Source organism: Ursus arctos, unplaced genomic scaffold, assembly GCF_023065955.2.
Source record: "Ursus arctos isolate Adak ecotype North America unplaced genomic scaffold, UrsArc2.0 scaffold_24, whole genome shotgun sequence".
Taxonomy (NCBI): Eukaryota; Metazoa; Chordata; class Mammalia; order Carnivora; family Ursidae; genus Ursus; species Ursus arctos.
In genome coordinates, this window is record NW_026622919.1 from 26144324 (window position 1) to 26169347 (window position 25024).

Below are 25024 nucleotides of genomic sequence, written 5' to 3' on the forward strand. Positions count from 1 at the left end.
CATGCAAGAGCTACATTCATGCCAAGTTTGTTTTGTCATCTTCAGTGTAGCTTTTGTCCCCACTGTGGACAGAATTGTTTACCCAGGCTCACGTCTATATTAGAGAATCAGTCAGGGTTTTCCAGAGAAACAGAACCAATAGAATGTGTGTGTGTGTGTGTGTGTGTGTGTGTGTGTGTGTGTCTGTGTCTGTGTGTAGACAGAGAGATTTATTTTAAGGAACTGGCTCATTTCATTGTGGAGACTGACAAATCTGTAGTTTGCAGGGTAGACTGACAGGCTGGAGACCCAAAGAGGAGTTGACATTGCAGCTTGAGGCCAAAATCCTCTGGAAGCAGAATTCCCTCTTCCTTAAGGAACCTCAGTCTTTCTCTCAAGGCCTTCAACTGATCGGATGAGGCCCACTGACATTAGGGAGGGTAATGTGCTTTACTTAAACTCCACTGCTGTAAATGGTAATCTCATCTAAAAAAAAACAAAAAACTTCACAGTGGGGCACCTGGGTGGCTCAGTTGGTTAAGCGTCTGACTCTCCATCTCAGCTCAGGTCTTGATCTCAGGGTCACGGGTTCAGGCCCCACTTTGGGCTCCACACTGAGCATGGAGCCTACTTAAAAAATATATATATATATATATATATCATCACAGAAAAACCTAGAATAGTGTTTGACCAAATATCTTGGTATTGTTGACTAGCCGATTTGACACACGAAATTAGCCATCATGATGTCTGAATCAATCTCTCTCAAGAAAGAGATTGAAATCACCTTTAGTGGGGTAGATACTACTCAAAAGTAACTTTCTGGGCCTGGGAAAGGACTGCTTCTCTGAGCACATGGCTGTGTAGAGGGTGAACATAAATAAAATCGGGGTTCTGCCTGCCAAGCAGGCTGTAGTTAGGGGTGAGGTTGGATGGAAGTGCAGATCTGAGCGGGAAAGCAACAAAGTCCGCTAGTCAACAGGCAGGCAGAATCACAATACTTTACGGACTCCTTCACATGTTCTACAAACCCTAGTAGAGCCCTTGTTATACTGAGTCACGGGTTTGTGGCTCATCTTCCTCTTTAGATGGTGGGTTGAGCCTTGAATAAGAACCTCTTCATCAACAGTCCCACACGTGGTGTCAGCATCAGGTGGCTACTCCACAGGTCCTTTGAAGCGACCAACGTGGGTTATCCTGGTGCCACATCAACCTTGTGCTTGCCATTGCTAGGGAAATCATTTATTTCTAGGCACCACGAGCTTTGTTGAAATCACAGTTTCACAACTGTTATGCCGACTTTTTTCTAGATACTCTTGCAAAGAACTTATGAGGCAATAAAACATGCCCAAATAGTCTAGTCATCCAAAGTTCTCTTCTTTTTTACACATCCATAACATGAAGAAAATCCCAGTGGCAAAGCAAAGAACACTCTCGACCTTATACTCAGCAGTGATAATAAGAGATAAAGGGTCCAGTGTTTGCCTTAAGCACAAACTCAGATAAAGTAGGTCATTTGGAGTGTGTCAGATGCTAGAGCCTCGGGTCCAATTACTTAATTCAAAAATTCTCATGACTCTTATCTTTTTTTTTTTTTTAAACGGAGTGGAGTGCCCCAAAGTTTAAGAAGTAAAATCATCAGACACCAGTCTTCTTTACCAGGAAGCCAAAGGGCTTTGGGACTGTTAAATGCAGAGGATGATAAAGTCACTTCTCTGTTGGCCACTGTGTGGAGACCAGTGGAGCTCACCAATCCAAGGAATAGTTACTAAGTATCTTCCGTGTTCTATGCATCATGAGAGACCCTCACTTGCATGACTATGTTTCTAGTTTCTAGCTCTCTGCCTTTTCCCAAGCAGAGAAGTATCAAATATCCAATTACATTGCTATTGATAATAATAGTTATACCCAGAACAACTGACGTGTGCTCACGCCATGCGTCAGACGTGACCATAAGCACCTTATCTTGCATTATAGCATTTAATCCTCACAAACCCTCATGAGGCAGACTGGGTCCTTATCTCCATGTTAAGAGATAAATAACCCAAGGATCTGAGAGGAGGTAGGCAATCCGCTGACAGAACTACCAGAAGGAAGCCATAGGACTCAGACTCAACGCCCAGTCTCTCTGACTCGAGAGTCCACACTGCACATTTCATACGTATTATCTCCCATAAAGCTGGAAATGAGGGAAAGGTCAGCTTTTTAAAATCAACACACAAAAGGAAAGGTAAAACTTTCCTGTGGCTGTCTCAGAAGCAACACACCAAATCAAAAGAGGGCTGTGAACACGTGTAAAGAAGGGATGTGCCAACCGAGGGGAAATCATCAAAAATAAAATGTGGGGCAGAAAAGGCAAACTTTGCAGGACTTATTCAGTGTTATCCGTGAGCACTTCAGTCACTACAGAGGATATTATTAGTTTGGCAAGACTCGTTATAACCTGGAGGGAATATGCCCTTTGTTGCTCTAATTCCATAAGCGCAAAGCAAAGCATATAATTATAAATGCAATTTCTGGGATGCCTTCAATATGAGAAGCAGATTCCTCAGGAAAACAATAAACACTCCATCCATTGGCGAGGGATGTCCCCAGTTGTTAAGGATAAAATGCCATGTATCTAGATCAGGCCACGTGAATAGAGCCTGTGTCAATTAAGTTGTTACAAGATCATTATTAGAAACCTGATCGTTTCTGGGTGAATTAATCAAGACCAGTTTCTATGCCCACTGGGCCAAGGAATAAATGTGCCATAGTAAATCTGTACAGTTAATAATCTAAATTTATGAGGCTATTTGGCAGTCAGCTGGCTTTTTCGTGGGTCACCCACCTCTCCCTCACCAAGCCGCTTTCCTCCTATTGGAAGCCCCAAGAGCATGTGTCCCATGGTACAACTTAAAAGGTGATGCCCAGAGGGGTTTAGGAACTTGCTGAGCTCTGCACAGCTGACATCAGGAACTCTACAGAAGAACCAGAACGTAACAGATAGCAGCTAAGAATGAACCAGGTGAGCTGGGGACACTTCTCTTCCCACCTGCCACCAACTACAAAGATCTCCATCGACACGTGGAGCCCTCTGTGTTCACAGCCTAAGTGGGGACCCCATATCAACCCTCTCAAGAGCTCCATTTCTCCCCTTCCCACATCTAGGCAGTTAAAAATACTTTGAAATAGTTCACCCGCCTTTCTGTCCATCTTTCTCCTTTAACATTCCTGCTCTTTCTCTTGCCTCTCTGCCCACTGAAGTGTGATAAAGCAGAAGGAGGAGGACCGTGACTAAGGGTAGAGTGGTGGGGGACCACAAGGACCCTCCGCCTTCCTTTGACACTAAAGCCATGGTATGTTTCTGGCTCTAATTTGTCTTCAGTTCTCTTCCCCCCACCCCCATGCTGACAGCATCCACTCCGCCCGTTATTTTGAGCCCGTGCTTGGCCCCATCTGCTAAGTCCTGACCACAGATGCTATTGCAGTGACGTCAGTGACTGCGTGCAACCCAGCAAGCCTCACTGTCATGGTCAGCCCTTCCAGACTTCCCATTTAGTTAATGTTAAAAAAAAAAAAAAAAAAAAAAAAAAAAAAGCTCTTTCTCGCTTAATCAAATTGCAACAGACAGAGCTTCAACCCTCAGTCCTCCGTGGCCCTCTCCCTGGCAGAGCCACCTGTAGAGGGAAAGGCCTTGGGATGTAGGCTCCCGTGCAGAAAGGGGGTCTTGGTGAAATCGCCACTCTTGAACAAACATCCCCTTGATGGAAAAGTCTTACATCTACCGAGTACGAAAGATACTGCTACTCCTTGCGATACCTTCCTTGCCATGCAGCAAATGCAAAATTCTGGAAATAAAATTTCATTCAAATTCTTTCCTTAAAAAAATAAAAGAAAAAGAATAAATGTGTATTTACCTGGAACAAAGCTTCCCTGGACCACCTCCTTGTACGCCCACCAGCCTTCATGGATTTTTGGTGAATTCTGTTGAGCTGTAAGGGAAAAAAAGAAAGAGACATTGAGAGGCTAGCCAAGCATCCCTGTGTCCTGGCCATGGAAGAAGGGTGAACATACACACAATAACCCTCTCCCACCCACAAGTCATCCTACAAAATGCAGCAGCCACCTTCCATCTCTTTTTTTTTTTTTTTTCAAATAGATTAACTTGTAAATATACTGTCACTGCGTTTTTATAAAAAAGCACTTGGTAGATTTCTATTGAAGGGAAATAGACAGTAATTATGTATTTAAGCTTATTTGAATTCCCCTGCCACTTGTCTCTACCTCTGACTCACCTCTTTCCTGCACCTGCCCCTACACACGCACGTGCACACGTATACACACGCACATGCACACGCACACCCTCCACTAGGACTGAGGAAAGCAGGCTGATCCATCCACAAGCCAGGCAAGGGGTGCACAGACCCCTTAGGAATGGAGAGGAGGCACGGCATTTGCTAAAAGGGCTGGGCTAGAAGAGGGAAGAGCTTTCCTCAGGCCCTGGAAAAATGAAAACAAGAATATACGTCATCATGGTGAGAGCTTTGGCCATCATAGGGAGAAAACGTGGAAAGCCCAAGAAACTGGACATAGCATAGGGATCTGTGAGCTCATGCTGACAAGACCTCGGGATAATCTTTGATCTTCATGACAGTGGGTGGGCGATCTGGGGTGATTCTATTACATGTGGGCGTACGCCCCAAAGTGCACACACACTTGTGAATGCGGTTCAGTAGTAAAGGCGTCCACACATCTCAGCTGTCAGTCACCCTGGAAGAAAATAAGGTGATTTCAACCGCATCTGCAATTTGGCGAGTGTATACAGCAAATGTTAAACCTTGACTTTCATTGCCTTTGATTCCTGTTCTTTTTTCCGTCTCCTTCAGACGCATCATTCTGGGTTACAGAACATGGTCCAAGACAATGCGTTTGAAAGCACAGCTTTGCATAGAGAGAGGATTTGCCAAATTCCTTTAGCTTCCATATGAACTGCAATCACTTAGCGCCAAGTGTCTTCCCATAGTAGAGGGAAGATACTTTTTCTGCCTATGACATTACAGCCACTGAGGCTTGCAGCTCTGTGATGAAGAATGGTTTATGACACAGGACGAGTGAAAGAGAAACCCACTCCTTCTGGAGGTGACAGTGGGGTTTGATGTATTAAGACACAAACAGAAGAGGGACAAAGAACCTACTTAAGGATCTGGAAAGATACCACCTTTCAAGTTGCCCAGCATCAATCTAGGGCTTGGGATGCATCAGAGTACCCCAGGTGACCCAGTACCCCATTTCCATGCAGAATGGAGAGAGCTCCCGCAGCCCTTGAGGACGATCCTGAAGGCAGCTGAGTGGAAGGCCAGTGCATCTATTTTGGGGCAGCAGGCAAAGGGAGAAGTGGCCTCAAAGCATAGGCTGGAGAGGCTTTGTCCAGCCAGGGAGCCAAGTGGAAGAGTCAACAGAGACTCCAGGTATTTGCAGCACTAGGGAAAGACAAGGAGATTTGAAATCTGCCAGGAATTCTTTATGTCTGACCAAGTTAAGAAACCAGATCAAGAGGATCAAGAGTTATATGGTTGGAAAGTTTACCAAGTAGCTGGACGAAGGACGTGTCTCTGGTTCAGAACAACTCTGATGCTTCCTCTGAGCCTTGATATGCACGATCCACCCTCCCCCTCCTTCCCAGATCATTGGAGGGTTGTCAGAGGAGAAAGAGGGGAATGCCAAAGGTTTAGAAATCTGTGAGATCAGATTCACCTAAGGTACTCAGACCAGGGCCAATTTTTTAAAAGATTTTATTTATTGCTGGGGGGGGGGGGCGGGGAGAGGGAGAGAGAGAATCTCAAGCTGACTCTGTGCTTAGCATGTAGTCTGATGTGGGGCTCAACCCCAGGACCCTGAGATGATGACCTGAGCCAAAACCAAGAGTCTGACGCTTAACTGACTGAGCCACCCAGACACTCCTACAGTGGTGCATTTCTGAAACAAACATTTTGTCACGCTCACCTTGATGATAATTACATAAAACTCACAGGCGGTACATCCTACAACAAATAAAAACAACTCTGATATTTCACTAAACTTCGGCCTCACTCTGCTGGCCAGGAAGTATGTCCCAAGTCTGGAAGAGATACACCTATCTGAAAGCCCACAGTATTGAACTGCAGACACCACCTAACAGAGATAAGCCACCTTGCATTAGAGATAAGCCAGGATTGATTTTCCTTATCAAAGACAGGAATTTCTGAGTTTTATCGAAGCTCACCAGATTTTATCCAATCAGGATTGTTGCCTGTCTTAAACAATTTAAACTGCAGATACAGCCTTCTTTCTTTATTCTCAGAGGTAGTTGTTGGGAAAGCCATACTTTCTTTTTTTTCTAATTTAATTTTATTTAAGTTCAATTAATTAACATATAGTGTATTAGTATTATTTTCAGAGGTACAGTTCAGTGATTCATCTGTTGTAATATAACACCCAGTGCTCATTACATCACCTGTCCTCCTTAAGGTCCACCTCCCAGTTACCTCACCTCTCACCGCCTCCCCTCCAGCAACCCTCAGTTTGATTCCCATGATAAGAGTCTCTTACAGTTTGTCTCCCTCTCTGATTTTGTCTTATTTTATTTTCCCTGTCTTCCCCTATGATCCTCTGCTTTATTTCTTAAATTCCACATGAGTGAAATCATATGACAATTGGTTTTCTTTGACTGACTTATTTCACTTAGCATAATACCTTCTAGTTCCATCCATGTCATTGCAAATGGTAAGATTTCATTTTTTGATGGCTGAGTAACAGACCATTGTATATACATACCACATCTTCTCTATCCATTCATCTGTAGATGGACATCTGGTCTCTTTCCATAGTTTGGCTATTGTGGACACTGCTGCTATAATCATTGGGGTGCAGGTGCCCCTTCAGATAACTGTGTTTGTATCTTTTGGATAAATACCCAGTAGTGCAATTGCTGGGTCACAGGGTAGCTCTATTTTTAACTTTTGAGGGCCCTCCATACTGTTTTCCAGAGTGGCTGCACCAGCTTGCATTCCCGCCAGCAGTGTAAGAGGGTTCCCCTTTCTCCACATCCTCTCCAACATTTGTTGTTTCCTGACTTGTTAATTTTAGCCATTCTGATGGGTGTGAGGTGGTATCTCATTGCACCAAAAACCATAAGATACCTAGGAATAAACCTAACGAAAGAGATAAAAGATCTGTACTCTGGAAACTATAAAACATTTATGAAAGAAATTGAGGAAGACACAAAGAAATGGAAAATCATTCCATGCTCATGAATTGGAAGAACAAATAGTGTTAAAATGTCTACGCTACCTAGAGCGATCTACACATTTAACGCAAACCCTATCGAAACACCACCAACACTTTTCACAGAGCTGGAACAAATAATCCTAAAATTTGTATGGAACCAGAGAAGACCCCAAATAGCCAAATGAAGGTTGAAAAAGAAAACCAAGCTGGTGGCATCACAATGCCAGACTTCAAGCTCTATTACAGAGCTGTAATCATCAAGATAGTATGAAACTAGCACAAAAACAGACACATAGATCAATGGAACAGAATAGGAAACCCAGAAATGGACCTTCAACTCTATGGTCATCTAATCTTTGACAAAGCAGGAAAGAATATCCAATGGAAAAAAGACAGTCTCTTCAACAAATTGTCATGGGGAAATTGGACATCTGCATGCAGAAGAACAAAACTGGACCATTTTCTTACACCATACACAAAAATAAACTCAAAGTGGATGAAAGACTTAAATGTGATACAGGAATCCATCAAAATCCTTGAGGAGAACATAGGCAGCAACCTCTGTGACCTCAGCCGCAGCAACTTCTTGCTAGACACGTCTCCAAAGGCAAGGGAAACTAAGGCAAAAATGAGCTATTGGGACTTCATCAAGATAAAAAGCTTTTGCACAGCAAAGGAAACAGCTGACAAAACCAAAACACAACCTACAGAATGGGAGAAGATAGTTGCAAATGACATATCAGATAAAGGGTTAGTATCCAAAATCTATAAAGAACTTACCAAACCAACACCTAAAAAACAAGTAATCCAGTGAAGAAATGGGCAGAAGACACGAACAGACATTTCTCCAAAGAAGACATCCAAATGGCCAACAGACACATGAAAAAGGGCTCAACATCACTTGGCATCAGGGAAATACAAATCAAAACCACAATGAGAAGCCACACTCTCTTGCATGGAACTCATTATTACACGTGAGGATCTTCACAGCACTCAAAAATTTGTTTTACATGAAATATTTTTACCAAGTTGTTTCACAAAAATTTTTGTTGATAGTACTTACACATATCCATTTCAAACAATTAACATAGTGCTATGATGTAAAGGAGAAATAAATGTAATTTGTAGTAATATATATTTCAGTGTGTATGCTTGAGTATGATGCATTTATTTTTTAAGATTTTATGTATTTATTTGACAGAGAGACAGCCAGCGAGAGAGGGAACACAAGCAGGGGGAGTGGGAGAGGAAGAAGCAGGCTCTTAGCCTGACGTGGGGCTCAAACCCAGAACGCCGGGATCATGCCCTGAGCCGAAGGCAGACGCTTAACGACTGCGCCACCCAGGCGCCCCGAGCATGATGCATTTAGAACAGAAATTGGCCAATTATCATCTACTAGGCAAAGATGATCTACTGACTGTTTTTGTTCCACTCAAAAGCTAAGAAGGCTTTGCATTTTTAAGTAGTCAAAAACAAATAAATAAAAAAAGACTATCTTGTAATGTGAAGATTATATTAAACGGAAATTTCAATGTCTATAAAGTTTTATTAAAACACAGTCATGCTCCACTTCTTTACATATTGTCTATGGCTGCTTTCTCACTACAATGGCAGAGTGAAATAATTGTGACAGAGACCAACTGGCCTGCAAAACTTAAAATATTTCCTACGTTGTATTTTACAGAGAAAGCTTGTTGACTGTTAATTTACACACAACATTTCAAAAACCATTCAATATGATATAATGCTTTACCTATAATATAAAGAATAAATGCATACTTGGTTATGATACACCAGAAGAATGAAGAAGTTGGATATTTGATTGAAACAGGCACAAATAATAAAGTTGGGGGGGCACCTGGGTGGCTCAGCCAGTTGGGTGTCCAACTCGATTTCAACTCAAGTCATGATCTCGGGGTCCTGGGACTGGGCCCAGTGTTGGGCTCTGCATTCAGCAAGGAGTCTGCTTGAGATTCTCTCCCTTTCCCTTTGCCCTTCCCACCCTTCCACCTCTCTCTCACTCTCTCTCTCTCTCAAATAAATGAACAAACCTTAAAAAAAATAATACAGTTGTACTGTATTGGAGAGGCCACAATCCACAAGTGGCATTGCTCTCAGTGGTGTGATCTTCCAAAATACAGAACAACCCTTGGCAAAGTTCAGAACAAAATAAAGTACCATCTTCCCTTGATATACACAGTACCTGCATTGCTGGAGAAGAGGATATACTAAAACTATGTAAGAGATACTTTGTGTTCATATCAACATGGAGTTTATAAGCTCAGATAAATAAAAGTTTTTCACTCACTTGAATGTCTGCTGGGACATGGGACAATGTATCACTGTTTAAAACTGTCAAATACATTGCAGAGCCTATTCTCTGCCAGCCCTGACCCACTACCAAGTGGGTACTAAATGCAGTACCTTTCATTCAAACAATCTCAAGGGGCACCTGGGTGGCTTAGTTGGTTAAGCATCTGCCTTCTGCTCAGGTCATGATCCTGCAGTCTTGGGATCAAGCCCCACATTGGGCTCCCTGCTCAGCAGGGAGTCTGCTTCTCCCTGCTCCCTTCTCCTCCTCTCTCTTGCTCTCTCTCAAATAAAATCTTTTTTTTTGTTATGTTAGTCACCATACAGTACATCACTAGCTTTTGATGTGGTGTTCCATGGTTCATTGTTTGCATGTAACACCCAGCGCTCATTGCAATACGTGCCCTCCTTAATACGCATCACCGGGCTAACTCTTCCCTCCACCTCCCTCCCCTCTAAAACGCTCAGTTTCTTTCCCAGTGTCCATAGTCTCTCCTGATTCATCTCCCCTTCTGATTTTCCCCCCTTCATTTTCCCCTTCCTTCTCCTAATGCCCTCCATGTTATTCCTTATGCTCCACATATGAGTGAAACCACGTGATAATTGTCTTTCTCCGCTTGACTTATTTCACTTAGCATAATCCCCTCCGGTTCCATCCATGTCGATGCAAATGGTAGGTATTCATCCTTTCTGAAGGCTGAGTAATATTCCATTGTATATATGGACCACATCTTCTTTATCCATTCATCTATTGAAGGGCATCTCAGCTCCTTCCACAGTTTGGCTATTGTGGACATTACTGCTATGAACATAGGGGTGCATGTGCCCCTCTAAAATCTTTAAAAAAATAAAATAAAACAATCTCACAATGCCCCTCTTGACAGTCACGACCTAATGGGATTACTTATAGCACTATTTACCTGTGCTAAGCGAGGATAAAGCATCATGTTGAACAGAGGATACTATTTTATCTAAATAGATAAAAGACACATTTCCTTGTATATCTGAATTGCAGTGTCTACATCACATGCCACCGCATTACATATTTCAATATTTTTTCCTTTTCCTGCCATTTGACCATATTCTCAAGAAACTGTCATTTCCACCAAAGGAAAAGTAATGAAGAAGAAAGAGAAAGCAAAGATGTTTGCTCTTAAGATGACAAAACGGGAAGCTAATTCCAATACAATCCTGAGTAAAATGACTAAGTTTTCAGATTTTTGGATACACACATATTCTCTCTCTCTTCTCTCTGTGCATACAGGCACCCTCCACCCCCCCCCACACACACACAGAGGCCCCTTATAAGGAAGACCTATCAATCTGACCAAAGCACTGTTTTAGGAGATGTCATTTAAACAGAAGAAAATGAAGTCCTTGGATAATTATGAGTATTGCAACGGACAGAAGTATCACCGCAAGCTTCTGTGCCATCCAGACAAGCTGCACCACGTCTTGCCCTCCCTTCACGCCCAGTCATTGATCCTTCAGCTGGCCCATCCATTCAGAAGTGAAATTATGTAAGTTTGGCAGGCAGCAAGACGAGCAGACCATCTGAATGAAGTCTGTTGTAACGAGAGAACTGCAGAGTTTCCGTTTGCTCTCTTTGACATGCCTTGTGAAGGATCCAAACTCACCCTGCAAAAATCAATCAGCCTGAGCTGGGCCCACTTGCTGTCTACCAGTTACAAAATAGGATACCTGCAGGCTAGGGGCGAAGAAAAGGAAGGCGTTTTATACGATGTGTTTTTGAATGCCTTTGTATGCCCCGTCTGGCCTCATACTGTTGGGCGATTTGGAAAGACAGGCCAGCACATTGAAAAGGCACCTCATTTAACACTTTGCCACAGGGATGCCTGGGTGGTTCAGTCGGCTAAGCATCTGCCTTCGGCTCAGGTCATGATCCCAGGGTCCTGGGATCGAATCCCACATTAGGCTCCCTGCTCAGTGGGGAGCCTGCTTCTCCCTCTGCCTGCTGCTCCCCCTGCTTGTGTGCTCTCTCTCTTTCTCTCTCTGACAAATAAATAAAAGCTTACAAAAACATAGTTAAAGCTCTGGCAGAGTAAGCATGAGCGCCTTGTTTGCAACAGAGCACCAGAAGAAGAACGGGCTTTCCATTTTAAACCTTCCCAGCCAGATCCTGCGGGGTCATCTTGTTTACATCTGATATCCAGTGAGTGCAGAGCCGGCTGAGAATTCGTCAGAGCAAACAGGTGAACAGAAAGCAGTCTTAGCCTCTGCGGCACTTTGCCTGTGCATTGGATTTCTTGACTTAACGTGCAACCAGCCCCTGGGAAAAACCCAGGTGTCTAATCAAAAAAATTGTGTTGACAGTAAAAGCTGTCATCACGGCCAGATGAGGCGATATACATAGCAAGGGCCCCTCTCTTGATAGTAAGGAAAACATATTTCAATTTTATTCTCCTTTTTTCGTTGTGGCAGTTTGAGAACTTGTGGGTTTCAAAAGAAAACTCAGACTCTCGGGATTTGGAAAGAGACACAGAATTCATTGCTCCAATCTCCTCTTGAGGAGTTGAGGAAATGGACGAACAGAGAAGGGATGCCACTAAAAAAAAAAAAAAAGAAAGAAAGAACGATGGTGTCTTCGAACAACAGTCAGCAAACTTTTTCTGTAAATGGTCAGATAATATATATTGTAGGCTTTGAAGGCCATCCTGTCCCTGTGCCCACGAATCATCTGTGCCACTGTCACATAAAAGCAGCCATATACAATATACAAGTGAATGGCTGTGGCTGTGTGCCAATAAAATGGTATTTACAAACGCACACCGAGGGCTGGATTCAGCCTGTGGCGAGCAGCACTGGGTTGATTCCCATCTTACCGCTAGCAATGATGTTTGTCGTCTAGTTCTGTTTTCCTACGCAAATGTTGAGAAGTGAGCTACTTTAAAAGGAGAATCAGAATTTGGAAAGAGATGAGCTTCTAATTACAGGTAAATAGCATCTGATCAAAAAGCACTGTAGAGGGGCGCCTGGGTGGCACAGCGGTTAAGCGTCTGCCTTCGGCTCAGGGCGTGATCCTGGCGTTATGGGATCGAGCCCCACATCGGGCTCCTCTGCTGTGAGCCTGCTTCTTCCTCTCCCACTCCCCCTGCTTGTGTTCCCTCTCTCTCTGGCTGTCTCTATCTCTGTCGAATAAATAAATAAAATCTTTAAAAAAAAAAAAAAAAAAAAAAAAGCACTGTAGAATGCACATGGGATACTAAATCTTTCCCCAACTCCCTGGAACTGGTCACCAGAGTCTACAAAAAAAAATCAATATGGCTCCCCACACACACCATTTCCATTGGGCTAAACCACCAAACTTTTAGGGCTCTCCTATAAACACTGCCCACACCCCCCCACTGGGTTTTTCAAACAGTCATAAAGGAACTGACTGATTCCTAAAACCCCTATTACCCTTCTCTTAAGCCTATAAAGCCTGTTTCTGCATAACTCCTGGGATTCTCATATGTGTCCATAGATAAAGGAATTATATTTTCACAGGCAAAGTCTTTCACATCATTTTGAGATGAACTTCTGCAACTCTCCTCTCTCTGTATTTTCAACCCCCATCACTACCTTGGGTTCAGAGAAAACACAACTTTGGACCATCTCCATGTGGAAATTACAGTGGTCTCTTGACCTCATGGAAAAGAAAACTCAAGAGCAACAATGAGAGTGCCCGGTGTGGTGGGGAGGGAAATGGTGCAAGATGGTACAGAAGAGCTTTCACAAGAGCTCCCGCAAGGGAAGGGAGATTGCCTAAGGAAACTCCCGTCTAAATGCACCTAACTGTAGGCATGCACATGGCAAAAATGCACTTCCAAGCCCTTGGTCAGTGCAACGTTATCTGTGCCAGGTGGTCTATGACAAGGGAAGACGGAACCAAATATAGGGGAGACACACTTAGATTACACGTACTACTATGTTACTTTGTTTTAATGGGATATGAGGAGCTCTAAACAGCATAGTTTCCTTAAGAAACCCCTTTTCTCTGCCTAAGGAGGTAACATAAAGAAGGAGGCTCTGAGCCTATTGGATCAGTAGAAAACCAAGTGTTGGAAGGTAAAAAAAAAAAAAAAAAAAAAAAAAAGTCCTGCTATTATTGGATGCAGGACATGAAGGATCACATTCTCTATCCCCAACACAATCTGTTTTACCTTAGTGGCCGATTAGGCCCCTTACATGGGATGCAGGAACATCGAGAAGAGCATGGACCGCTAGGAGAAATGTAAATGACCATCCTGGTACATTGTGTGGCACCCATTGGACCCGCCAGGCATAATCTTCTTCCCCAAGTGCTTACATAGGGTAGGTTTATTGAAATCCCATTATTTATGCAAAGCCTCACCAATAAGAGGTGCCCAATAAAGCTGGATGAATGCAGGAAAAAGGCTGTTGTGAAGTCAAACGTGATACGAAATTGCAGTCCCGCTCAAACAATCCTTGGGAGATTTTAGTTTACGTCCAAAGACTTGTTGGTGTGATGCCTGTATTTGCGGTCAATGGGAATGCCGACAAAAGCAGTTTCAAGTTGGTGGACAGGCCCACACTCGCTTGACAGATGGAAGAGCACCCGGAGCTGACACTCTGCCTGGGGAAATGAAAGCCAGAGCAAACTCTTTCATTTAGCTCAATGCGTTTCATTTAAAACTATGGTGGGGGTGATACCATATCTGCGAGTATTTACATCTGTGTCATTCTTCACGTTTTTGTAGTTGTGAGACAAGAATGAGACTTGCTTCTCTCCCTCTACCCTACATGACCCCCATTTACCACGAAAACTAGACAGAACGCTCAGAGCACGGACTGCACTGGCTAACTGGGCCACACACGGACTATTCAAGCCCAGGAAATGTATATGAGCTAGAATCACCTTGCACATTTGGCCAGATTCAAGCACGCTGACATCAAAATTGTATGTGCATTGGGAGATTAAGGAAAAGAAAAAAACTGGTGGTGAAACAGACTATATCGCTTTCACCTAAAATGCTTAGAATGAGATTGCAGTTAAGAGACTCAAATGTAGCTGGAGTCAAAAATCAACAAGAGGGAAAAGTCGCTAATAGGGATGACGCTTAGTCCCTTTGCCTGGTGTTCTAGAATCTCTGACATTTGGATTTACCACTCAGTCTGATCTCATTTCTCATAATCTTTATAAAATTTCTGCTCTACTTGCTGTCCTCAAGTATTCATGTTTATTACTCTTCCTACACCTTTGCTTTATTTAGTCTTTTTTTTTCCCCCTGGCATTCCCTCTTACTTCTTCTTGACTAGTCTTACTCAATTCTCAAAGGCTCACCAATTCCCACTCCTTTCAAGAAACTTTCCCTGATCACTTCAGTTCCACTGTGATCCCTCACATCCCCGAATTTCAGAATGTTAGTGTCTATTTCTTATTTGCCACTTTCATTATTTCAACAAACATCACTGAGTACCTACAATTGTCAGGCAGTGTTCTAAGCATTGAACATACATTCTGTTTTCCAAGAACTTGTATTCTACTGGAGGGAGAGAGGGGGAAAAAAGCAACTGAATTAAACTAGAAGGAGAACGTTATGCACAGAAAGTATTCCGCAGTATAATTAAAGATTAGGACAAGATAATAGGAAAGTGACCAGAAGGACACTTAAGATTGCATTTCAGATTATGACAATCTGAGATTTAAATGACAAAAAAGATCTGGTATCACAAAGATCAACAGCACTGGTATTTCAGGTGGATTCAAGACCCTAGGAAGGCAAAAAGGAGTTTGGCTTTTCAAGAAATGAGAGGTAGCCACTATGGGTGAACCATGGTAGATGCTCGGAAGGAGAGATTCCAGATGAGGCTGACGATTTAGGTCGTGATCCGGTGGCTTCGACTAGGATTGGGTTGGTGAAAATAGAAGTGGATGGTTACCATATCATTTAAAGGAAGAGTGAAGAGAACATGCTGATGGAATGAATGAGGGAAGTTAAAGACCACAGATCAAAGAGAACTCCTAGCTTTTTTGGCCTGAGTGAGTCAATGTTGACAGTTATTGAGATGACAAAGGGGACTGGGGGAAGAGTATCTTTGGAGCATGAAGTGAAGTCAAGTGTTCCATTTGAGATGGTGAGTGAGCATTTATGGGGAGATGCCAGGTAGGTGGCTAGATATAACATGGATTCTGAAGACAGTCAAAATGGGATATACGTTTATGACTCTTTGACATATCAGTGATATTTAAAACCTTGAGTTTAGAAGAGGTCATCAAGAGGAATGTGAACATTAAAGAGGAGACCAAAAGGGACAGAGAATAGAGCTCTGGGTTGTTCAATACTTAGAAGTTGAAGAGGAAAATCTGAGATGACCTTGAGAAGGAAAGGCCACTAAGGGTGGAGACAAAAAAGAAACAGGAGAGAAAATCGGTAGTCTGGTGCTAGTCCTTGTATCTTTATTTACTTTCTCTTGACTGATAGATAGATAAATTTTAGAATAGCTTTAGTTTCATAGAAAAATTACAAAGATAGAGACCTCCTACATATACTCACACCTAGTCTCTTTTAGTGTCACTATCAGCTTCATCAGTACCTTTGTCACATGAAGTCCCTTCTCTGTTCCCAGGATCCCATCAGGATCCCACATTCCATTTAGCTGTCACGTCTCCTTGGTCTTCTCATGGCTTCAGCAATTTCTTCATATAATTTTTTGTAAAAAAGGATTTGTTTATTTGAGAGAGAGAGAGAGAGAGAGAGAGAGAGTGCAAGCGGGGTAAAGGGCAGAGGGAGAGGAGAGATAGAATCCTCACACAGACTCCCTGATGCGGGGCTCGATCTCACGACCCTGAGATCATGACCTGAGCTGAAATCAAGGGTCGGACGCTCAAGGGACTGAGCCACCCAGGCGGCCCTCTAAGTGATTATTTTTAAAGAGAAATATTGGGGTAACCTCAAGACCAATAAATAATGACAGAATAATGCTAAGCTATTTAAAAACAATTTGACTTCTTACAAATAAGAAACTAATCAAGAAACCCTGTAACGCTGTCTAATGATTCTCTTCCGTCACAAATCCTTGTGATGAACATTTCATTAAAGTCAGGACGCCTTTTGCATTCCATTTTTTTACTGTTATTTACTATCTTGGAATCAGGTATAGATGTATTTTCCATAAATATCATAGATCGATTTGGTAGTAGGTTCTGTCTATGTTTTAAAACAGGTGGATGGAACTCCAGACCCCAAAACTTCAAGTCCACACCCATGTTCACCCTGCCCCCGCCACTCTGCACACGTACATCAAGGAGAATGTACGTGTGTTGTATTCTGAATACTAAGAGTGTTGATACCATGAAACACTTTTTAAACTGCAGTTGATAAACAACTGGTGATTCTTAAAATCAGTGAGTTCGTGAATTGTGGGATGAATCTCATTTCATACAAAACTTTCAATCAAAACTACTAGCTTTGAATGAGATCCTCATCTCTCTCTTAAGCTTGAAATCAGCAAGTCTAAGTCAAATGAAAAGAAACAAGCAGTGTGGTTGGTGTCTTTTGAGAAGCAGTGTGAAATAATGGAGAATATGGAGCATCCCGGAGCTGAATCACATTCACTACTAAATTTTGTGTCCCTCTGGGCAAATCATTTCACTTTTAAAATGCTCAGTTAAACACACACAAAACACCTCAGTGTCCTTATCTGCACATTGGGAATAACTGCCTTGAAGGACTGTCAGAAATGCTAAATAGGCTGATGTATATAAAACAATACTTTAGGGGCGCCTGGGTGGCTCAGTGCGTTAAGCTTCTGCCTTCGGCTCAGGTCATGATCTCAGGGTCCTGGGATCCAGTCCCACATCAGGCTCCCTGCTCAGTCTGTTTCTCCCTCTTCTTCTGCCCCTCCCCCTGCTCATGCTCTCTCTCTCTCTAATAAATAAATAAAATCTTTTAAAAAAAGACAATACTTTATGCACGATAAATGGCACCCACTCCTTTTATTATCTGATGTCAGTGGTGGTGGCACTGGTGGAGAAAAGGGTACAACCACAGGCAGAATGGGAATCTAGCAAAAGGATAAAAGGAAAAAAGTAAAAAATGCTCCAAAGAAGAAATCAGAAGTTATGGCATAATTTCACTCAAATCTGATTGAAATTAAAAAAAAAAAAATCACAGCCTAAAGGAGCATTGATCTGCATACTCCCATTCTCTAAATTGTGAGCCAAGTCATAGAAGGAAAAAGACAGCCCTGCCAGGAGAGAGCTCAGGAGCCCCTAAGGACACTTAGGACATTTGCAAGTCAAAGTGCAGTCAGCAAGGAGCCTGCAGAGGAAACAGAACCGAGACCTGAAGCAGGAAAACAACCCATTCTGGAAACTCACATGGGGTACCTGTGTTATTTGCTGGGACAAAGCCTAGCCCAATGCCCCGTGGGCTGCAGGGAAAGCAGACGAAATGACTCCCTGCGATCAATTAGCCTTGATGGGACAGAGGGTCAGATGCAAACCTGAGGAAAAGGCCAGGGTGGTTTTATTAATTTCTTTTTCTCATCTATCAGCAGCTCAACATTGTTTTGTCCTTCTTTCAGATTCTGACCCACTGAGTGTCTGCTGACCACGCAGTACATAACAGGGGCTGTCATATACTCTGTTAAGTGGTGGAGCCTGTGAATTTGGAGCATATCTGAGCTGTCCAGACCAGTCGAACTAGAGTTTCGTTAAATAACAAAAATGAAAGTGAAGTTTGGAATCTGGATTACCTGGAGTCTTGTAACTGGAAAGACTTGATCATTCTCCCTATCTTAGCTACTACTTCAATGACAGGACTCGGAAACTTCTATTCCTCCCCCAGACATTTCATCTCAGTTCCATCCAATCTTTTCAGCGGCTCACTCAATAGGGCGCTGCTATTTTCCAGAACCTCACGGTCCCAACAGTTGTGTTTTGCCCCTATATCAAACACAGTAATAATAATGTCCCAATATCCATATTCCTCTTCTCCCTTTACAAGAGAAGCCCTGGTTTTAGGAAAATGTCTCAGAATAAAGACAACATTTCCCTACCTCCCCTGTAGCTAAGTGTGGACATGTGACTAAGTTCTGGCCAATGCAATCTTAGCTCGAGGAAGTGTTAAAGGGAAATGCTGTGCCTCTTCTCACCCCTTTCAGAAGGCTAGACTGTGCATACGATGGCAAGACTCAAGCAGCCATCTCAAACCATGAAGCAAAAGCCTCATTTCCAGTAACAAGAAAGAGGGAGCTGGAATTCCTACACTGCCTACATTTACAAGAAAGAAATCTCCATCTTCTTTGATATTTTCTGTCACTCACAGCTGAAACTAATCCCAACCTATCCATACCCACCTCCAATACTGAAAAAATTAAAACTTGATTCTACGTCTGCTCTAGCTTTAATCCATTCCCTCCTATACATTTATAATACCCAAGCACAAGTCCTCCATAATCACTGACATGGGCAATTACAGCTGCCTAATCACAGGACTCCCCATCTCCATGCTCCCTGCTGCTGTCCCGCACCTACCCCATTATTAAGATTTCTCCTCCTAGGGGCATCTGACTCTTGATTTCAGCTCAGGTCACAGTTTCAGGGTTGTGAGATAGAGCCACACATTGGGCTCTGTGCTTAGCATGGAGTCTGGTCTGCTTGAGATTTGCTCCCTCTGCCCCTGCCCCTGCTCGCAGGTGCTGTCCCCCTCTCTTTCTCTCAAATACATAATAAAAAAATAAAGTCTTAAAAAAAAAAAGATTTCTCCTCCTAGAGCAATATTTTGCTCTTGTCTTTCTTTGACCCTTCAAAAATCTTCAATGACACCAACTCTTTACAAAGCAATATCCAAATTCGATCACCACCACATCCCTTCAACGCTCCCAGTGGTTACACAATAACGGACAAGTGTCCCCGTGAGGCTTTCCATGCCCTGTATGGTGTGGCTAATTTATTTTTTTTTTATTTTTTTATTTTTTTAAACTTACTCTAATCTCGTTTGGGGGTCTTTTCTCTTTTATTACATACTTCTGGCTCACATATACTATCTTCTTAAGTTGTCTCTTCAGGGGCTTGTCCTCCTGCAAGAACGGTTCCCCAATAAATACTTTGAACGGAACTAAATTTAGACATTTGTTTTTCACTGACTGACTCTAGGTCTTAGACTGAACTCTCTGCTCTTGTTTATGTGTGTCAAATGCTCATGCTATTTCTTTTACCTGTAATATCATTTTCCTCATGACATATCCAAAGTAAATCAATTCTTCAAACATCAGCTCAAAGACCACCTTCTCCTTGAAATCTTCCATGTTCCCTCCAGATGAAAGTAAGCTTTACCATCTCTGAAGTTTACTACCATTTCATGTACAATTTAGTTCATTTTTATCCAACTCAATAAGATTCAATTCAAGCCAATCCAAAAAAAATGGTTAGGATGTAATCTACATTTGACCGCCTTTTCTGGGCTTCTATTTTGGAGAGGCTTATAGTTCAGTGAGAAGGAAAGAGAGGTTTTTAATGTATTTGAGGAGAACGTTCATGAGGCGGATTAGTTAAGATAATGCCAGTGATGAGAACGCTAGTTTCCCTGCTGTAACAGGGAATTTCTAAAGTCTCAGTGGCATAGGACAAGTCTATTTCTCACACATGTGAAATCTTAAACTGGGTTTCCTGACTGATGTCAGGCTCTCAAGTACAGGGCCCAGGCTCCTTCTGCCTTGTAGCTCTGCTGTCTGCGCTACACGGATTCAGACCACCATGCTGTGGACGCCAGACCAGAGGGAGGACAGCGTGGGGTAGCTCGCATAGGTTGTTTTCGTGGCATCAGCCTGGAAATGATGCTCATTACTTCCGCGCACGTTTCACGGACTAGAACTTAGTCCCCTGAATTCATCTAAATGTACAGGAGGCTAGGGCAATGTTGCCTAGCAGTGGACTACACAATGAGGTTTGACTGGACAGAACCAAGGTAAGTCTTGTAGAACCTTCCGTGTTCCTCAGTAATACTACAGAGAAAAGCTTCCCATTCCCCTGAGATGAACCAAGAAGAGAAGGCAATATGTTTTGGGGAAGATATAGCCAGGGTGGCTATAACTTTCAATTTGCCTGGGATATCCCTAACTTACCCTTACTGTCCCAAAATAAATATAAATGGGACCCTCCTTTGCTCTCAAAGGTGTCCCAGTTTAGACGGTCATCCCTGCACATAGCCATGGTCTTTGCCACGTGTAGCTTCACTGTCTGAAGAATTTGCCTGCTGGGCATCTGGAGTCCTGTCCGATCGTCCACACGTTGGCCGATATTCTGTCTTGTACAGATGCTGTCCAACCTAAATCAAGAACGGGTACCTCCCCCATCCCCTCCTGTACCCTCTGCCTTTCTCCTGCTTTCCTCATCATCATTTGCCCCCTGACAAATCAATAAAACCAATCTATTTGACCAAAGAAAAGACCCAATTACTAGAAACCCAGGGACCCAGATACTTCCCTTTTATTTAAATGTTAGATGAAAGAGGCATATTTCAAGGGAATAAGCTTTTTGAAGGTATCAAAGGCTGGGTTGTGATGGGGCTGAGTGGGCAGAGGGTTCCTCTTTCTCTCAGTAAACTTTCTCCATCAGCAAATATTCAACATGACCCCCCCCCAATTCTTTCTTCCACTCCTGTTCTATACAAGAGAAAATGGCTCCTGGAATGAACTGTTGTGTAATGTAACGAGTTATAATTATCCTATAAACAAACTATCTAATTACATTTCATTTTCTTCTCAATATGGGCTAGCCTGTTCAGAAAAATGAAAACATGACATACAATAACAGATATGGAAGGGAGCTTGGAGATCTCGTTTTCTGTCCCCCTGTTTATCAGATGGAGAAACTGAGGCCCAGAGGGGTGAAAGCCTTCAGAGGAGCTCATGGCAGGGAGGCAGTACTGTGACTCAAGGCCTCTGCTCATCCAACTGTTGCTCCTCCAACTTTACATAAAAAAAGGATTTTCAGGGGCGCCTGGGTGGCTCAGCGGTTAAGCGTCTGCCTTCGGCTCAGGGCGTGATCCCGGCGTTCTGGGATCGAGCCCCACGTCAGGCTCCTCCGCTATGAGCCTGCTTCTTCCTCTCCCACTCCCCCTGCTTGTGTTCCCTCTCTCGCTGGCTGTCTCTATCTCTGTCGAATAATAATAAAAAAAAAAAAGTCTGTTCTTAAAAAAAAAAAAAAAAAAGGATTTTCAGTGACTTGTAAAAGGGCAGATTCGTTGTCAGTCCAACAGAACATCTAACCTCAGTTATTCCGGATTATTAGTTTAGCAGTCAGCAAATCCAAGCTTTTCGGAAGGTACATATGCACTAACTTCCACTCAAGAAATCGGCAGTGGTAAGATTTTGTCCTATTGGCCTGCGCGGCAGGGTTCTGGAACAGAAAGCGCACACTCCGTGCCTAGGAAAGCCGAGTGCAGGAACCAAGTTTGGTGAGAAAGCATCCTCTGTTCTGTAATCACCCACCTCCAGAACTCCATGCGACTCCCCTCAAGGTCTACCCGCTTGTAAAATGAAAGGCAGATTATTATGACTGAAAAGACAGAACTATGGAAGCCTGCTTTCTCTGAGATCCTCTCCCAAAGTTAATCTTCAAAGGAACAAAGGCAAATGTACTTTAAAATGACTTCCCCTCACCCCCAAACAATAGGTTTCCTCAAACTTCTGGGAATGCCGAGAACATGCTATCTCGGTTATAAATGTTACACGCCGTCATCTAATAACAAAACCAAGAAAGGAAAAAGAAGGAAAGCCCGTACAAACAAAGACTCCGTTATCACACAAGTGAGGCAAATGCCATTCCTTAGAGCTAAGAGAACGCTTGGCTTTCAGAACCAAAAAAAAAAAAAAAAAATCACCAAGCACGAAAGTGGAAAAACACACTGAGGATTATAAAGAGCTCAGTCAATAAAATGCTCCCATCATCCTGGCCAGATTGCCTCGGACCGTATTTTGTTCTGAAAGTAAGCAAATGCTCTTTCATCATTAGTTAATGCTCTGCAATTCTACAAATCCGTTTCCTTTGGAACATCCAGGGTCATGCAACCGTAAATTTCAAAAGGTAGGCAGAAAGAGACACAGTCTGTGTGTTGCAGAAGCAAGTGCTGTGCTCTCATTTTCAAGGTCAAAAAGATCGGATTGGAAGATTGAAGAAGTTCACATGAATTACACCAATATCGACCTCCGCTGAGTTTCTGTATCACCAGCGTGTGCGCACGCCTAAACCGAGAGACGCTGGCTTGGGGGAGTGGAAGGTGTGCGAACGTGCCATGACAAGGGTCAGGGCTGGCTGGCATCGGGTTTATGGGCTTGAGCTTGAACTCAAGGGTGTTCTCAGTAGTCAAGAGTCAGCGAAGAGAAGAAACAGTCATGATAATAGCTATCATTTAAATAGTTTTTAGTAGTAGGTACTGTTCAAGCACTTTATGTATATGGACTCGTTAAACTCACAGAGACCATCTGTAGTGTTAACTTCCATCTTCCCCCTTTTACAGGTGTGGAAACCAAAATTAAAGACGTTAAGTCATTTGCCCAGGGTCTCACTGGTCGTAAGTGGTAGAGCTAGGATACACACTCGAGCAGTCTGGTTCCTGAGTCTGGGCTCTTAACCACTAAGGTGAGGGCTCAAGAGCTACAGGATAAATACAAGGTTTATCTTTAGAGAAATATAATAAAAAGAGAGACTGAGAGAGAGAGAAAGAGATGGGAGGGTGGGAAGCTCATCAAATGCCAAGAGGTAAAACAGGACTTGTGACGGTTAGAGAGAAGAGGTCACCAGGGCTGAAGAAATAGAGAAGGAGCAGGTGGGAGGCAAGGGGACTTTAGCAAACAGTTGGCCCATGTTTAAAAAGGCTTCACGTAAAGGTACAGGTTCAGACGGACCCTCGAGAAAAGACCTATCACCCCTATACCAAGACTGTCTTCCTCCTGTCAGACTATTCCTTTATATCTATTCAGAAAACCTGACATTCTTGTGAATAAAGCTTTACTGCACCTGTGCTTAATTCCTTCAAAAACGCTTTAGAAGTAGAGTTATTTGGGTCAAAGGGGAGAAATAACTTAAATCAATGGGCATTGCCATTCTCATCAGAAAGAAAACAAGGATGACTAAAATAACTATGAAAAAGGAAAAGCTACCATTTATTCGGTGACGGTCGCAAGCCAGCTGATCTTCTGGGCACGTCGTATATACCACTGCACTCAATCAAGACAAATCTACAACACAGAAAATGTTCTGGAGATTAAAATTCAAAAACATTATATAACTTATCCAAGGTCATAAGCTCTTCAGTGGCAGATGTAGGATTTAAATGAAGTCTGTTTGAGGCTAAAGCTCATGGGCTTTACTAGCTATATTGTCTGGAAGCTCTGAACAATCCATAGAGGAGGACTGGGAACCATAACCACAACTATTGAAAAGAAATGGGGGAAAATCATTATTTGTACACCATATCTTGTCAAAAGAAATGTATAACTTCCAAACCCCACCTCCCCCAAAAAGCAACGAAGAAAATAATCCAGTAGAGTCAAGAATGGAGAAAGGAGAGAGAGACACACAAAGCAGAGGAGGGAAGAGGACCAAGAAAAATCATACTGATAGGAAACAGAACAAAACAGAAAAATAAATTCAAATATATTAGTCATCACTAAAAATGTAAGTTGATTAAACTGAACTATTATAACATGTAGACTCTCATATTGGATCTTTTAAAATTAGATAGACAGCATGGTACTGGCACAAAAACAGACACATAGAGCAATGGAACAGAGCGGAGAACCCAGAAATGAACCCTCGGCTCTTTGGGCAACTAATCTTTGATAAAGCAGGAAAAAACATCCGGTGGAAAAAAGGCAGTCTCTTCAATAAATCGTGCTGGGAAAATTGGACAGCTACAAGCAAAAGAATGAAACTTGACCACACTCTCACACCATACACAAAGATAAACTCCAAATGGATGAAAGACCTCGATGTGAGAAAGGAATCCATCAAAATTCTAGAGGAGAACATAGGCAGCAACCTCTATGACATCGGCCAAAGCAACTTTTTCATGACATGTCTCCAAAGGCAAGAGAAACAAAAGATAGGATGAACTTGTGGGACTTCATCAAGATAAAAAGCTTCTGCACAGCCAAGGAAACAATCAAAAAAACTAAGAGGCAGCCCACGGAATGGGAGAATATATTTGCAAATGATACTACAGATAAAAGACTGGTATCCAAGATCTACAAAGAACTTCTCAAACTCAACACGTGAGAAACAAATAAATCATAAAATGGGCAGAAGATATGAACAGACACTTTTCCAATGAAGACATACAAATGGCTAACAGACACATGAAAAAATGTTCAAAATCATTAGCCATCAGGGAAATTCAAATCAAAACCACACTGAGATACCACCTTACGCCAGTTAGAATGGCAAAAATTAACAAGACAGAAAACAGCAATTGCTGGAGAGGATGTGGAGAAAGGGGATCCCTCCTACATTGTTGGT

General features: G+C 42.7%; 1 protein-coding gene across 5 annotated transcripts in view; it reads right to left on the bottom strand.

Annotated features, from left to right (window-relative positions):
• CA10 (carbonic anhydrase 10) overlaps nt 1-25024 on the bottom strand; it is a 480117-nt gene that overhangs the window by 394384 nt on the left and 60709 nt on the right. For all 5 annotated transcript variants that reach the window (XM_044389314.3, XM_026513187.4, XM_048224027.2 and 2 more), the window contains exon 3: nt 3879-3953. In XM_044389314.3, coding sequence (XP_044245249.1) covers nt 3879-3953 — 75 coding nt within the window. The remainder of the gene's footprint in view (nt 1-3878; nt 3954-25024) is intronic.